Below are 16,130 nucleotides of genomic sequence, written 5' to 3'. Positions count from 1 at the left end.
ACAGATGGAGTTCAACCTGGAAAAGTGTGAAGTGATTCACTTTGTAAGGTCAAATTTTAATGCAGAATACAGGGTTAAAGGGAGGGTTCTTAGCAAGTGGAGGAACAGAAGGGATCTTGGGTTCCATGTCCATAGATCCCTCAAAGTTGCCACCCAAATTGGTAGGGTTATTAAGAAGGCGTATGGTGTGTTGGCTTTCATTGCAGGGGAATTGACTTTAAGAGCTGAGAGGTTATGCTGCAGCTCTACAAAGCCCTGGTTAGGCCACATTTGGAATATTGTGTTCAGTTCTGGTCACCTAGGAAGGATGTCGAAGCTTCAGAGAGGGTGCAGAGGAGATTTACCAGGATGCTGCCTGGATTGGAGGGCATGTCTTACGAAGAAAGATTGAGGGAGCTTGGGCTCTTCTCATTGGAGCAAACAGGGATGAGCGTTAACTTGAAAGAGATGTACAAGATATTGAGAGGCATAGATAGTGGTTAGTCAGAGACTTTCTTCCTTGGGGAAATGGATATCATGAGGAGGCATAACTTCCAAGTGATTGGCGGAAGGTTTAGGGAGATTTCAGAATAGGTTTTTTTACACTGAGTGGTGTTCGCATGGAATACCCTGCTAGCAGTGGTATTAGAGTCAGATACATTAGGGACATTTAAGTGACTCTCTTGGATAGGCATATGGATGATAGTGCAATAAAGGTTATATAGGTTAGTCTGATCTTGGAGGATAAAAGGCCAGTACAACATCCAAAGCTGAAGGGAATGTTCTGTACTGTACTGTTCTATGCTCTATCACCTGGGACAAGGGTGGTTGGCACATGGGAACACATGGCCTGCAAGTTCACCTTCAAGCAACTCGGCATCCTGTCTTGGAGTCCTAATTATCACTCTTTCATTGTCAGGAAATTGGAGGTGATGTCTTGACAATAATGTGGGTGCACCTACACCATCAGACAGACAGTGGATTCAGCATCATGTTTTGAGGGTAATTAGGGTAATTAATACTAGCCTAGCCAATGATGCCCCATCGCATGAACTGATCAATAAAGGTGGTAATTTGCATTTCTGTTTTGAAAATCTTAGGAAGTATATTAACAAATAAATTGGACTTTATTATAATTGGAAAAAGTTTGCAGTCAAATTGATTACATTTAAGTTTTATGTTTGGGGAGGGGATGGGCAAAGTCAAAAAGAAAGTTAGATACTTTTGAGTATAAGTTGACATTCCAGTTTTGGAGTGTAGTCACTGTAATTTTGGTGGTGTCACCTTTAGGGCACAATATTAAACAGCCTGTCTGTTCACATGCGATGTAACAGAACCCTTGACACCTCCTTTGAAGAACAGGCAAGTTAATCATTATGGAGGAGAAAGTGAGGACTGCAAGTTAATCATTATGCCTTGTCCAATATTTATCCTTCAATTAACTTCACTCCCCAAACACATTCAGTCATATGACATTACTGTTGTGAGAGCTTCCTGTGTTCTAAATGGTGACCATGATTCCTATGTTATTTGTAACTTCACTCCAAAAATACTTCCAGGACTGGAGAGTTTGAACTATAGGAAGGGGCTGAATTAACTGGAGGCTGACTGGGGGGACCTTATTAATGTTTGTAAAAAAAAAATCATGAAGCATGAATCGGGCGAATTGCCAAGCTCTCTTTCTGACAGTGGGAAAATCCAAAACTAGATGGCATAGGTTGAAGGTGAGTGGCAAACAATTTAAAAAGGATCTGAAGGCTAACTTTTTCATGCAGAGAGCATTGAGATTATGGAATGAGCTGCTAGAGGAAGTGGTGGTGGCTGGTACTACGACAACATTTAAAAGGCATCTGGATGGGTATATGAAAGGAAACGTTTAGCAGGATATGAGCCAAACGCAGGCAAATGGAACTAGGTTAGTTTAGGATATCTGGTTGGCATGGGTGGCTTGGACTGAAGAGTCTGTTTCCATGCGCTCTCTGACTCGACAAAGAGTTGTGCCTTCACTCTGAGGCTTTGTAAGTTTCAATGAGAACCATCATCATCCTCTTCAGCTCCACTGAATACAGACCCAGAATCCTCAACCACTCCTTGCACGACAAGCCTGTCATATCTGGGATCATTCTTGTGAACCCCTCTGGACCCCCTTCAACTCCAGGACATCCTTCCTTAGGTGTGGAACCTAAAACTGCTCCCAATATTCCAAACTGGTCTGACCAGTTCCTCCCACTTGGCTGAGGACATGCAAGTCCTGAGCCTCCTGATGGAGGAAGAATGCCTCACCTTCCGCCTCAGGACCCTTCAACTCCTTGGCATCAATGTGGACTTTACCAGTTTCCTCATTTCCCCTCTCTCTTTCCCCCCCCCCCCCCCCACCTTTCTCCAGTTCCAGCCTTCCAGCTCAGCACCGTTGTCAAGACTTGTCCATCTTCCTTCCCATCTATCCGCTCCATCCTCCTCTCTGACCTATCACCTTTACCCCCATGTCCATCCACCTATTGCCCACTCAGCTACCTTTGCCCCTCACATTTATCTCTCCACCCCCAAAGCTCCCAACCACATTTCTTGAAGAAAGGCTTTTGCCTGAAACATCAATTTTTCTGCTACTCAGGTGCTGCCTGACCTGCTGTGCTTTGCCAGCACCACTCTCATCTTGACTCTAATCTCTAGCATCTGCAGTATCCACTTCCACCCAGTGCTTTACGCAATATCTCTGCTCTTTCATTTTATTTCTCTGGAAATGAATGCTAACATTGCAATTGCTTTCCTACCTGCCAACTGAAGCCGCATATTAACATTGAGAGTCCTGAACTCAGACTCCAAAGTACCTTTGTGCTTCATATTTATGAAGCCTTTTCCCCATTTAGAAAATAGTCTACGTCTCTGTTCTTAATCTCACACTTTTCCCACATTGTATTCTGTCTGCCACTTCTTTGCCCACTCTCCTTGCCTGTGCGTGGCCTTCTGCAGCCTTCCAGCTTTCTCTCTACTACTGACCCTCCATCTATTGTGGTGTCATCGGCAAACTTAGCAAAAATGCCCTCTGTTCCTTGGTTCGGATTGTTAATGTATAATGTAAATACTTGTGATGTCAACAACATCTGTCAGTTCTCTACTCATGCCAACATCTTGCCCTAAAACCATGGGCTATTCCCTTACTTAGCTTGTCAAAGTCCGCCTTCTGGAAATACAAATAGATCATGTCCACTGAATCTACTTTGGCTAACTTACTCGTTACCTCCTTAAATCTTTATCAGGCATGGCCTCACCTTGATAAAGTCATGTTCACTCAGCCCCATCTTACCATGTACTTCCAAGCACTCCACAATCTCATTTCTTTCTTTTGTTTCATAGTTTTATTGAAAAGAAGACTTTAGGTTTTTCTAAAATTGCAAAATCAATACAAAATAGTATGATGACTTGCTAACGTAATAGCAATAATAGAAAACAAACTACTACTCTACTCCACAGACTACAGTAACTCAAAAAAAACAAACCCCAATAAAAACTACAGTTCCATAAATAACCAAGGAGAAAGAAGAAAAAATAAATAGATGAAATAAAATTAAAGCCAAGTTATAACAATCTCATCACCACTCCCCACTGAGAGCAAGAGTAAGTAGACTTGTATTTGTTTGAGATTCTTTATCCCAGGGGTCCCCAAACTGACAGACACAGTCCTCATGGCTAAACAAAGGCCCTAAATAATATATAGCCAATGTATCTACCTCAATATCATTCAAAAAGGGCCGCCATGTTCTGTAAAACAATTCCAGTCTCTGGTGCACCATATTCGTAAGGAAGTCCAGGGGTATGTGTTCCATGCATATCCTTTGCCAAATTGAGTGTCCTGGGGGATTCTCCTACACCCAGCTCAGAGTCGTAGAAATGTACAGCATGGAAACAGACCCTTCGGTCCAACGTGTCCATGCCGACCAGATATCCCAACCCAATCTAGTCCCACCTGCCAGCACACGACCCATATCCTTCCAAGCCCTTCCTATTCATATCCCCATCCAAATGCCTCTTAAATGTTGCAATTGTACCAGCCTCCTCCACATTCTCTGGCAGCTCATTCCATACACATACCACCCTCTGTGTGAAAAAGTTGCCCCATAGGTCTCTCTTATATCTTCCCCTCTCATCCTAAACCTATGCCTTCTAGTTCTGGATTGCCCGACCCCAGGGAAAAGACGTCTATTTTCCCTATCCATGCCCCGCATAATTTTGTAAACCTCAATTATGTCACCCCTCAGCCTCCGCTCCAGGGAAAACAGCCCCAGCCTGTTCAGCCTCTCCCTATAACTCAAATCCTCCAATCCTGGCAACATCCTTGTAAATCTTTTTCTGAACCTTTTCAAGTTTCACAACATTTTTCCGATAGGAAGGAGTCCAGAATTGCACGCAATATTCCAACAGTGGCCTAACCAATGTCCTCTACAGCCGCGCCATGACCTCCTAACTCCTGTACTCCATACTCTGACCAATAAAGGAAAGCATACCAATTGCTACCTTCACTATCCTATCCACCTGCGACTCCACTTTCAAGGAGCTATGAACCTGCACTCCAAGGTCTTTGTTCAGCAACACTCCCTAGGACCTTACCATTAAGTGAATAAGTCCTGCTAAGATTTGATTTCCCAAAATGCAGCACCTCGAATTTATTTGAATTAAACTCCATCTGCCACTTCTCAGCCCATTGGCCCATCTGGTCAAGATCCTGTTGCAATCTGAGGTAATCCTCTTTACTGTCCACTACACCTCCAATTTTAGTGTCACCTGCAAACTTACTAATTGTACCTCTTATGCTCGCATCCAAATCTTTTCATGTAAATGGCAAAGAGTAGAGACCTCCAGTCTGAAAAACAACCCTCCACCACCACCACCACCATCTTTCTTCTACCTTTGAGTCAGTTCTGTATCCAAATGGCTCGTTCTCCCTGAATTCCATGTGATCTAACCTTGCTAATCAGTCTCCCATGGGGAACCTGGTTGAACTCCTTACTGAGGTCCATACAGATTCCATCGACTGCTCTGGCCTCATCAATCCTCTTTGTTACTTCCACAAAAAACTCAATCAAGTTTGTGAGACATTTCCCACATACAAAATCATGTTGACTATCCTTCATCAGTTCGTGCCTTTCCAAATACTTGTACATCCTGTCCCTCAGGATTCCCTCCAATAGCTTGCCCACCATTAACCATCAATGTAGTCTTTTTTTTGTGTATGAAGTCCCTAACCTGGAAGTAATGAACAGATCCTCTCTTGGTAGCCTGAACTTCTGACTCAGCTGTTCGAAGGACATCATGACGTCCCCGTCAAATAGATCTCCTAAACAGGAGCTTCCTCTGGGCTTAAAGCCAGAGTCCATTGAATCTGGCTGGAATCCCGACATTGCCACTATGGGGATAAAAGGGGAAGTTTTTCGTAAATTGCCTTCGTCCTGCTGTAAAATTGTCCTTGCTTTAACGGTGTTTTGACAATCGGGTTTTTGCAGTGATCCATTACAGTTCTCATCTTGTCCATAAACCGCAAAGTAATGAGGGTGCATTTTGTCTAGGAGGCCTCAATGTCTAGCCAAATTGATCACGGATCGTGACAGACCCATTCAGCCATATAGGATAACAAAGAATTCAGTTAGTATTTCCGAAAGTCTGGAACATTTAGCCACCAATCCCCCCCCAAAGCGGAAGCTGCAATTTATCCAGCTTGAGAGGCTGCCTGTGTTGCCAAATAAAAGGTCCAAGCTAGCTGTAAAGCCTGCAGATTGTTTGCCTTGGTAGCATCAAAGGGAGCATTCTCATGGGGTATAATAAACGAGGAAGGATATTCATCTTAGCCAGAGCTATCCTGCTCAAGATATCGGAAGATCTTCACAACGCCAAAGGCCCTGCCTGATTTTTCTCTAGTAGTGGCTCATAATTGGTTTTATATAATTGATCAAACACTGGGTAATAAAAATGCCTAAGTACAGAAAACCTTCCTGTGACCACCGGAAAGGGAAACCGGATCCATCCCCAAAGTTGGATATACTAGTAAGAACCCCCACAGACATGGCCTCTGATATCATAAAATTAATTTTATAATCTGAAAACAAACCAAATAGATTCATCACTTGCGTTAAGTGGGGCACAGATGTCATTGGATCGGTTAAAAAGAGAAGAACGTCCTCCTCATAGAGGGTAATTTTATGCCTGCTTGACCTTGCCTTCCGGGTCAGTTGTATTCTGATCTGTCCGAATGACTGCAGCCAATGACTTGATCACTAATGTAAATACTAGGGGCGAGAGAGGGTACCCTTGACGGCAGCCCCTGCTGACACTAAAACTGTCTGACTCTATACCATTAGTGAGTATTGCTGCCTTTAGTTCACTATACAGCATTGCCACCCGTTCAATTAAAAACTCTCCAAGACCGAACTGTTCCAAGGCATAAAAGAGGTATGGCCACTCCATCTGATCAAATGCTTTCTCTGCATCCAATGAGATGACCAAACCTGGGATTGCTCTTTACTGACATATTTGGACAATATTTAATACTCTATCACTAATATTAGAGGACCTATGACCCTTAATAAAACCTGTCTGGTCCTCCTTTACAATAAAAGGCAATACCCTCTCCAGCCTTAATGCTAGCATTTTCGACAGGAATTTAAAGTCCATGTTCAGTAACGATATGGGCCTGTACGAAGTGCAATCTTCTGGGGCTTTTCCTTTCTTAAGGATAACAGAAATATTTGCTTCTCTCAAAGATGGGAGGCAGCCTTGACTGAGTAATTGTACATATCCAAGAGTGACCTGGCCAGCTTGTCTCTGAACTCTTTATAAAACTCCATTTGAAATCCATCTGGTCCAGGAGCTTTACCATTCTGGAGCAGCCTCACTGCCTCCTGTACTTACTGAATTGTCAGGGGGACACTCAAAAAGGATGCCTGCTCTGAGGTTACACCCGAAAGGTTACCCTGAAATGACTCCATCCTCTTCATTCTATCCTCACAGCCCTCCAACTGATAGAGCTCAAAATAAAACTTTCTAAATGCTGTGTCAATCTTTTTGGCAATGCAAGTAAGAGGACCAGCCCACTCTCTGTAATGGATGTAATAGATTGGGGGGCATTCTTCTTTCTGGCCAAGTATGTTAGATATCTACCTGGTTTATCGCCATACTCAAATAATCTCTGTTTCACAAAAGAGAGTCGCTGTTTGGGTAAGTGCAGCATTCAAAGTAGCCCTAAGGGCTGTAATCCTCTGTAATTTAGTTAGATTTATCAAAATATGCTAACTCAGCCAGTTTTAGGCAAGCCTTGAGCAAACGTTGCTATTCTCCCCTCTGTCGTTTCCGGGTCGCAGAGTAAGAAATAATTAAACCCTGTGTGTAGGCCTTGGCAGTGTCCCACAGCACCAGTGGCCGTACCTGAATTGATATCCCAAAAAATGTTAAGCTCCCACAAAAAAAACTCTAAACTTGCTATCTTTCAGGAGGAAAGGGTCCATGTGCCAGTGCCAGGAACCAGCCCCACCACCTCCGGCCTTGAACTCCATATACACTGCAGCATGATCAGAAACTCCCACATTCCCTATTCTGCAGGACAGAACCAAGTTTTTTTTAAAAAAGCCGATTGGGACCAAAAAAATGTCAATTCTGGTATAGCACATAAGTGGATTAGGAAAAAAGGTAAAATCCCTACTTTCGGGATGAAGACATTTCCATACATCTTCCAACCCCCAAATCCTTGTTCAAGTTCACCAACTGCCTGGATTGTGGAGACATATCTGCAAGATCCCTAGGCATCCTGTCCACCTGGGAGTCCATTAAAAGTCTCCCCCTATAATTGTATGACACGCACCCCAAGGACCATCAACCTTGAGAGCGCATCCGTTACAAATTTAAAGGGATGTGCCAGGTGGCAATATACATTCAGAATCTCCTATGCCTCTCCATGTATTGAAACCTTTGAGTGTTATGAATCGCCCAGACTCCTCCTTAATTTGGCCTAGCATTTGAAATGGGAGGTTGTTCTGGATGAGAATAGCCACTCCTCTGTTTTTTTCAAGTTAAAAATGAGAAAAAGGCCTGGCCAAATCCTACCTGTTGCAACTTCAAATGCTCCTTATCGGCGAAGTGTGTTTCTTGTAACAAGGCTACATCGATCCTCTTTCCGAAGACTTGACAGTATCTTTTTTCTCTTTAATGGGTGAATGACTCACCTTAACATTCCAGGTGCACCATTTAAAAGAAAGGCTAGCCATGGTCGTCCGAAACAGTCCGAGACACCCCGGGAGGAAGAACCCTACTCGTAGTGCTGAGTGAAAACCATGAAAAATACGTATAAATTTAAAAGTGCAACTATTAAATCAAAACTTCTAACAACTACTTCTACAACATTACAGCATGAAACATAGCTGAAAGGAGACTTTCCCCCTTGTCCACAAGGGGTGCTCATACCATCCATTAATCCCACCATGATTCCTTTTAGCTGAAGCCATGCCCCTGTCCCAGACAACAGTAGGGAAAAAATATCAATATCTTATGACAAGACAGTTCAAAGTGGGCACCCAACTCATCCCCTCCATACTGTAATCTTAGGCACTCCTGGTAGAACAACAAAAAAACCCTCCCAGGTTCAACGCACCCCCCCCCCCCCCCCCATCACCACTGCCAATCCAAACAAAGGATGACAGGGCAGGGAAGAGTGGAGAGAGGAAACCAAAATCAAGGAAAAGAAATAATTATGACCCTGACATATATTAAAAGGAGGACCAAGATTGCCCTCTGACAACTAGGTAAACCAGGCGAATTACAGACAATAGAATAATTGTCCATATAATTCGGGCGAGTCAGTCTATTTTAGAGCATCCGATAAATCCTTTGCCTTTTCCGGTGAATCAAAGTTGAACAATCACCCTTTGTGGCTGAAATGCAGCATTGGCAGATATGTAACCGAGTACTGGATAGTCAGGTCTGTTAGCCATCTTTTTTTTACCTCAAAGGCCATCCTCTTGTGAATGATGACCAGGAAAAAGTCCTGAAACAGCATGACTTGTGGTCCTTCCTATATAATATAGCCTGGGGATCATTCCCTAGTGGTCTCAAGGCTTCCATTTGTTTGTCCCTATAATGCTGGAGTCGCACTAGGACTGGATGGGGGCACTGGTCCAATCCTAGCCTGTGCACTCCAACCCGGTGGGCCTGCTCGATCCGCACCTGGCCTACCCTCGACCTCCAGCTTTATAAACTGTGGGAGCCATTGCCCCAGAAAGCTGACAAGCTGACCTTCTTCTTCCCATTCAGGAAGCTCCAGCAACCAAATGTTCTTCTGATGACCTCTATTTTTGAGGTCATCGACTTGCTCTTCCCAGGCCTGCACTCGGTGTTCCAGGGCCTGAACCTGGCTCGCTGAGGATTTGGCATGGTCTCGGAAAGCGCAGCCTGTTTCTCTGTCACCTCCCTGCCCTGACACTCTGCCTGAGACGCCAAATCTTCTGCAGAATGACTGAGATCGATTCCAGCCTGGCCCAGGTCTCTTCCATCGAGGAGTCGATCTTCTCTCTGAGTTTTGCGAACTCCGAGATCAGGCTGTGCTCTGCAGGTGATTCCTTTGGGGTGGCCGCAGAGGCCAATGCCATGACCATCAGTGTGTCCGTTGCTGCGGGGAGTGGGGTCCCTGCTTGATGAGTCCCTGCCATGCTCCTATCCCCTTAGTCATCTCTTGAACTGCACCAAACTGTTCAGAACTGATGCTAAGTAGTTCCAAGGATCAGGAAATAACTATTTTCAACAAATTGGACAATGAAGGGAGGGTGAGTGCCCCACTTTTTCTGGGCTCCAGTGCAGAGCTCAGCAAAACAGACCTACTGGGTCGCCGCCATCTTGAATCCCTCCATAATCTCATCTTTCATAATGGACTCTAATGGCTAGCCAGCCTTTAATTTACCATTTTCTGCCTCTCTACCCTTTTAAGCAGGGCTGTTAGCCATTTTCCAGCCATTTTCTGGGACCTTCCTTGATTCCAGTGATTCTTGAAAGGTGACAACTGATGCTTCCACAGTCTCTTCAGCTATCTCCTTCAGGACTCGAGTGTAATCCATCTGGTCTGAGTGATTTATCCATCGTCAGACTTTTCAGCTTCCCCAGCCCTTCACCTTTGTTATGATCACTACAGTCACCTCTGTCCTCTGACACTCGAAGTTCTGGTATGCTGCTGGTGTCTTCCACCATGAAGACCGACGTAAAGTGTCTGTTCACTTTCTCTGCCATTTCTTTGATCCCCATTACTACTTCACCAGCCGCATTTTCCTGTGGTCTAATGTCCACTCTTGCCTCTCTTTTTTTTTAATGAGTCTTTTTTTAAAAAAAACTCGAATTACAAAACTTTTTTGTATTACTGGCTAGCTTACACTCATTTCGTCTTCTATCCATGCATTGCTTTTTAGTAATCTTCTAATTTTTAATGGCTTCCCAATCCTCTGGCTTCCCATGACCTTCACCACGTTGTTTGCTGTTCCTTTTTGTTTTCATGTTGTCCCTGACTTCCCTTGTCAACCATGGTTGTCTTTTCCTCCTCTTAGTTTGCTGCTGCTTGTTGCGATGGATTTTTTTGTCTTCCGAATTACCCCGAGAATCTACTGCCATTGCTGCTCCAATTCTTCCCTGCTACACTTCCCTTTCAGTCAACTCTGGCCACCTCCTCCCTCCTGTCTTTTGTAATTACCTTCGCTCACTTATAATACTTTTACATTTCCTACCAGCTTCTCCCCCTCAAATGGCAGAGTGAATTCTATCATATTATAGTCACTGCCCCTCGGGGTTCTTTCATCTTAAGCTCCCCAATTAAGTCTGCCTCAGTACCAATTACCTCTTTACACCTCACCAAATCCAGAATTTCCTATTCCATAGTAGGTTTTACCTCTTAGCTGCTCCAAAAAAAAGCCATCGTGTGGACATTCCACCAATTTTTTTTTGGGATCTGCTACCAACCTGACTTTCCCACTGCACCTGCATCTTTACGTCCCCCATGATTAATGTAGTAGTGCCTTTCTTACAAGCTGTTTTACATCTCCCTGATTTGTGTCTTTTTTGCTCAACATCCTGACTACTGCTAGGAGGCCTTATATCTACTCTCATCAGGGCGTTTTTATTTTCCTTTTGTGAGTCCTCAGCTCAACCCACACAGATTTTGCACCATCAGAATCCATGTTGCTTTTTGCTATTGATTTTGATTTAATTCCTAACTAACAAGGCAATCCCTCCCCCTCTGCCCATTTGCCTGCCTTTTCACTACAATGTGTATTCTTGGGCATCTAGTTCTCAGACATATATCTGTAATGCCCAAAATCTTAAACTTGCGCATTTCAATTTGTGCTACAAACACATTTACATTGTTTTTATGCGGTACGCATTTAAATACAACTCCCTCAGTCCAGTGTTGACCACCCCTTCTCATAATTGTCCCTTATCTGCTGTGCCTGAAGTTGAAATCCTGACCCTTTCCTTACTCTATTACTTGTTCTGGAAATAAAGTTGTTCTGTGCTTCTTGATTATAAATGCTGTTCTTAACTTTTTGTACATCCGTATTTTCCACTTGAGAGGAAGTGTGAATTTTTTTCTTCAAAACTATTGCATTAAGATTTTTAAAATATAAAAATGTTTGTGAATACTCAAGTATCCTGAAAGATATGATTTGCCTATATTGGGAGAGGCAAGGACTGATTGGGGATAGTCAGCATGGGTTTTTTGCGAGGAAAATAGTGTCTGTCAAACTTGATTGAGCTTTTTGAGAAAGTCACCAAAAGGACTAACGAGAGCGGAGCGGTACACATTTGTTTACATGGACTTTTGTGAAGATTTTGACAGGGTTCTGTGTTGTAGACTACTTCGTAAAGTTAGATCATATGGGATTCAGGGGGAACTTGCCAGTTGGATACAAAACTAGCTTGATGGTAGTAGAGAGTGAGACCTGTAATTATTTGGGTAGGGGACATGTGACTGGGGTGTCTCTCAAGAATCAGTATTGTGACCACTTTTGCTTGTTTATATAAAAGTGACAATTTGGATGAGAATATAGAAGGCATATTAGGTTCTTCTTTTTGAGATTCTTACACATTTCATGCAACTGCAACATACCAACTTCTGTGAACAACCAAATTTCTATTAAGCACAGTAGAGTACAAACGTTCTGGAGGATCTTTTAACATACCTTGCAGGGCTTGCGGTGAAATGTCAAAGCTCTCCATGAACAAAGGAAACAGTCCTTCCTTTATACAATATCTTTACATCACAGTCAATAATGACCACAAGACAACCTCCAGTCACTCCCTCAGTCCCATGCCACTCGAGACATAATGCAGCGACCTAATCATCTCCAGAAACAATTTAATGTAAACTATCCCTTAATGGTCAAATCTGTTGCAAATCGTTTTTTTTAATTACAGAGAGCAGTCAACTGTAATGTTATTGATTTCTGAATAGGATGATGCAAAGATCAAGTATCTCTGAATAATAGGAGATGGCCAGGTAAGTGGCTCTGAATGGCAAGGGATGGGAATGTAAATTCCTTACCATCTACCTGTACGTCAGAGGCATCCCACCCTAACCTCAGGACATTCAATTTCCTGCAGGTTAGCAGTGCAAATTAACCCTTTAATATAGAAAGCCTGGTTAGTAAATTTGCACATGACACTAGAATTGGTGATATAGGGAACAGTGATGAAGGTTATCTAAGATTATAGAGAGATCTCTCTCAATTGGGTCACTGGACTGAGGAATGGCAGATGGAGTTTAATTTGAGTAGATATGAGGTTTTGAATTGTGGTAAAATAAACAAAAGTACGACTTCTACAATTAATGGTAGCACCATGGGTAGTGCTGCAGAACAGAGACACCTTGGGCTTCAGATACATTGTTCTTTTGAAATTTGCATCACATGTTAAATCACCTTGTGTACATGTTTGCACGCTTGCCTTCATTGTTCAGATCATTGAGTATAGGAGCTGGGAGATCATGTTGAGCATGTTGGTGAGGCCTCTTCTGGAGTGCTGTGCAGTTCTGGTAGCCCAGCTATAGGAAGAATTTTATTAACTTTGGAGAGGATTCATAAAAGATTTACCAGGATGTTGCTGGGAATGGAGGGTTTGAGTTATCAGGAGAGGCTGGGACCTTTTTCACGGGAGTGTAGAAGGTTGAGGGGTGATATTATTGAGGTTTTATAAAATCATGAGCAGCATAGATAAGGTGAATTACAAGGGTCTTTTCGCTAGGGTGGGTGAGTTCAAAACTGGAGGGCATATTTTTAAAATAAGAGGAGAAAGTTTTATAAAGGATACAAGGGGCAACTGTTTTTTACCTTGTAATTTGGGTGTGGAATGAACTGTCGGAAGAAGTGGTGAATACAGGTACAGTTAGATCATTTAGAAGACGTTGGATAAGTACATAAATAGGAAAGTTTTTGAAGGATATGGGTCAAATGCAAGCAAGTGGGTCCAGCCTAATTTGAGAACATAGTTGGCATGCACTAGTTGGACTGAGGTGTCTGTTTCTATGCTGTATGACTCTATTATTGTATATGCTTCATGTAAAACGTTTATTGCTTTTGTAATTTTGTAATACAGAGGGACCTCGATTATCCGAACTAAATGGGCAGGCACTGTTTCATTCGGATAATTATTTGGTAAATTGATTCAATGCCTCTCCTCTGGGGCTTGGAGTTTTCTGAAGTATCTTTTTTCCTCACTCTGCCTGCCTTGCTCCCTGTCTCAGTCTCAGGGTTTGTTTCTGAGTAGAGATACACTTGTGTGTCAGGGACCTGTGGCATTGCTGAAGCCTCCCCCCCCCCCCCCCCCCCCCCCCCCCCCCCCCCCCCCCCCCCCCCCCCCCAACCCACACTTTTCCCCCCCCCCCCCCCAACCTATTTAAACCCCACACCATCTGCTGTCCAAACCCACCCCTTATCCACGCCCCCAACGCCATCCAAACACGTTCATGCCACACCCGCACCCCCATCCACCCTCTGACCGCATCCAAACCCGCCCCCTGTCTGCCCCACTCCCCCCTCCAGGGCAGCCGGACTGGACACCAACAGTAAGACTACTGCTGCCTTTTGGAGAGGGGGGTGGTGAGTCTCAAAATAGTGCGCGCGCGCACACGTACCTTTTTACTGCAACGTTTTGACAAATTCCACCTTTTTGTCTTGTACAAGACAATGTTGACGAGATTATCTGGGGAAGGGGGATTTAGGATACACACCTGTGTAGGTCTCCAGACAGAGATCGGTCAGTCATTTGGAGATGTCCAGCACTGTTGTCGGCATGATTTCAGTAAGCTGAGGTTCACTTGTAATCATTTGTAAACAAAAGACTCAGTTTTTGAAACACCTTTTTGATATAATGTTTCTATTGAGATCTTGAGATCATCTTTGGATAATCCAAAATTCGGATAATCGAGGTTCCTCTGTAGATAGAAAGTTACAACAATCTGAATAGGAGGAAATGAGCAAAAAATGATTAATTTAATCCTGACCTTGGAAATGCATTATGTATTTTTCCCTACCTGAGCTAAGATTCTATAAAATGACTTTTTGTTAAAACTTTCACACCAGCTGTCAAATATGTTGAAATATAGATAGTTTTGTCCAAAAGTTGTCTGCTCAAAAAATTAGGTTAAGATAAAGTTTGATTAGAACTCTTACTTTGGATGCACATGTTCATTGATCAGAGTTGAATTTGGTTCTAATCACCACTTTTTATATTTAAAAACAAATCCCATATCTCTTAAATCACCTTTTTAATGAAAGATCCTAAGTTTGTCAGTTGTAATTAACCTTGCACTAACTTTCTATTCTTCTTGTGATTTAGTCAGGAATGCTCAGATGGTTGTGTAAAACTATGAATAAACTTATTATTAACCAAATTATAGTGTCTTTTTTCATGATGTTTCAAAGTTTCAGGATTCACATTTGCATATCTATCTTGCACCCCTTGTGTGATGTACAGACTGATGGAAGAAAACAGAAAACATCAGGAAATGATTGTTGAGATATGTGCAGAGAAAGACAACTTGAAAGATGAATTGAAGAAACGGTCTGAAACAGAAAAGCAACACATCACCACCATAAAACAGGTCAGACATCACTCCAATTTGATGATGTTTACAAAGCACAAATCTGTAAAATCTGGGTATTGTTTCTTTTCTCGACTTCTCTTTTTTTAAAAAGAAAACTGTTTGTTTGCAATTTAAAAGATTCCTAGTCAGCTTCTGATCCTATTCCTCAATTGATATGTAAGGAATAAAACAAACTTCATATCTTGTGCTTTTTTTTAACTTGAACTTCCATTTCTTTTTTTTGTCCTCTGGGAGTTAACGGAAGAGAGTTCAGGCTTCCACTTGACATTTCCGAAGTAGGCAAAGAACTTGCCTTCCTTATATGCAGCAGGGAAGTACTGACCGCCTGAATGTGGACAGCCAAATGTTGATGATCAATTATTATTTAAAAAGCTAATCCTTTTAATCTGCTTCGGCAAAACCTAAAAATGGATCAGATCCCTTGAGGGGCCTGAAATCAATCCTTTGCAAGGTTGAAATAATTTGACATTAATCCCATTATCATCTTTTCTCCACATAAATGTTAATTCACTGGTATGGGTGGAGCTGGCTAGCCCAGAATTTAGTGTTTATTCCTAATTGTGCTGGAGAAGTCTCGGTGAACTGCCTTCTTGAACCACAGCAGTCCATGGGATGTAAGGACATCCACAGTGATGTTGACCCACTCACAATCATGTCATTTCAAGTCAGAATGTGTTTGGCTTGTAGAGGAACTTGGAAGGCTACCATAAATTCCAGCTCTTCCTCAGCAACAAAGATTTAATTTTTTTAATCTTAAATATTCAGTGCTGTCTGCCTAAACTACCCTGGTGGTGAACAACTCTACATGAGACATTTGCCTCAGCCTCACTTTTGAGTTTTATGGGGAGGTACCGAGAGATGGACAAACATTAAAGAGTGGGGGGCGGGGCGGATTTCTAACAGTAAATTGATTGTAACTGTTGTCACCCTGGTCAGGTTGAGAGGCAATCTCAACCATGTAAAGCAACATTATTGAAGTACTGTATGCTCCTAGGTATAAATTTGTGAACACTTCACATACTTAAAACTGCAG

General features: G+C 42.7%; 1 protein-coding gene across 3 annotated transcripts in view; it reads left to right on the top strand.

The window, feature by feature from the left end:
- The window catches only part of ccdc186 (coiled-coil domain-containing protein 186), a 116,556-nt gene that overhangs the window by 36,343 nt on the left and 64,083 nt on the right, over positions 1–16,130 (top strand). For 2 of the 3 annotated variants that reach the window (XM_060842116.1, XM_060842117.1), the window contains exon 3: positions 14,968–15,094. In XM_060842116.1, coding sequence (XP_060698099.1) covers positions 14,968–15,094 — 127 coding nt within the window. Of the gene's footprint in view, positions 1–12,447; positions 12,494–14,967; positions 15,095–16,130 lie in introns of those variants that run through there. The other variant, XM_060842118.1, reaches the window with a different exon arrangement.

Source organism: Hemiscyllium ocellatum, chromosome 22 (genome assembly GCF_020745735.1).
Source record: "Hemiscyllium ocellatum isolate sHemOce1 chromosome 22, sHemOce1.pat.X.cur, whole genome shotgun sequence".
Taxonomy (NCBI): domain Eukaryota; kingdom Metazoa; phylum Chordata; class Chondrichthyes; order Orectolobiformes; family Hemiscylliidae; genus Hemiscyllium; species Hemiscyllium ocellatum.
Note: the sequence above shows the minus strand (reverse complement) of the source record. Positions and strands in the feature narration are given on the sequence as shown.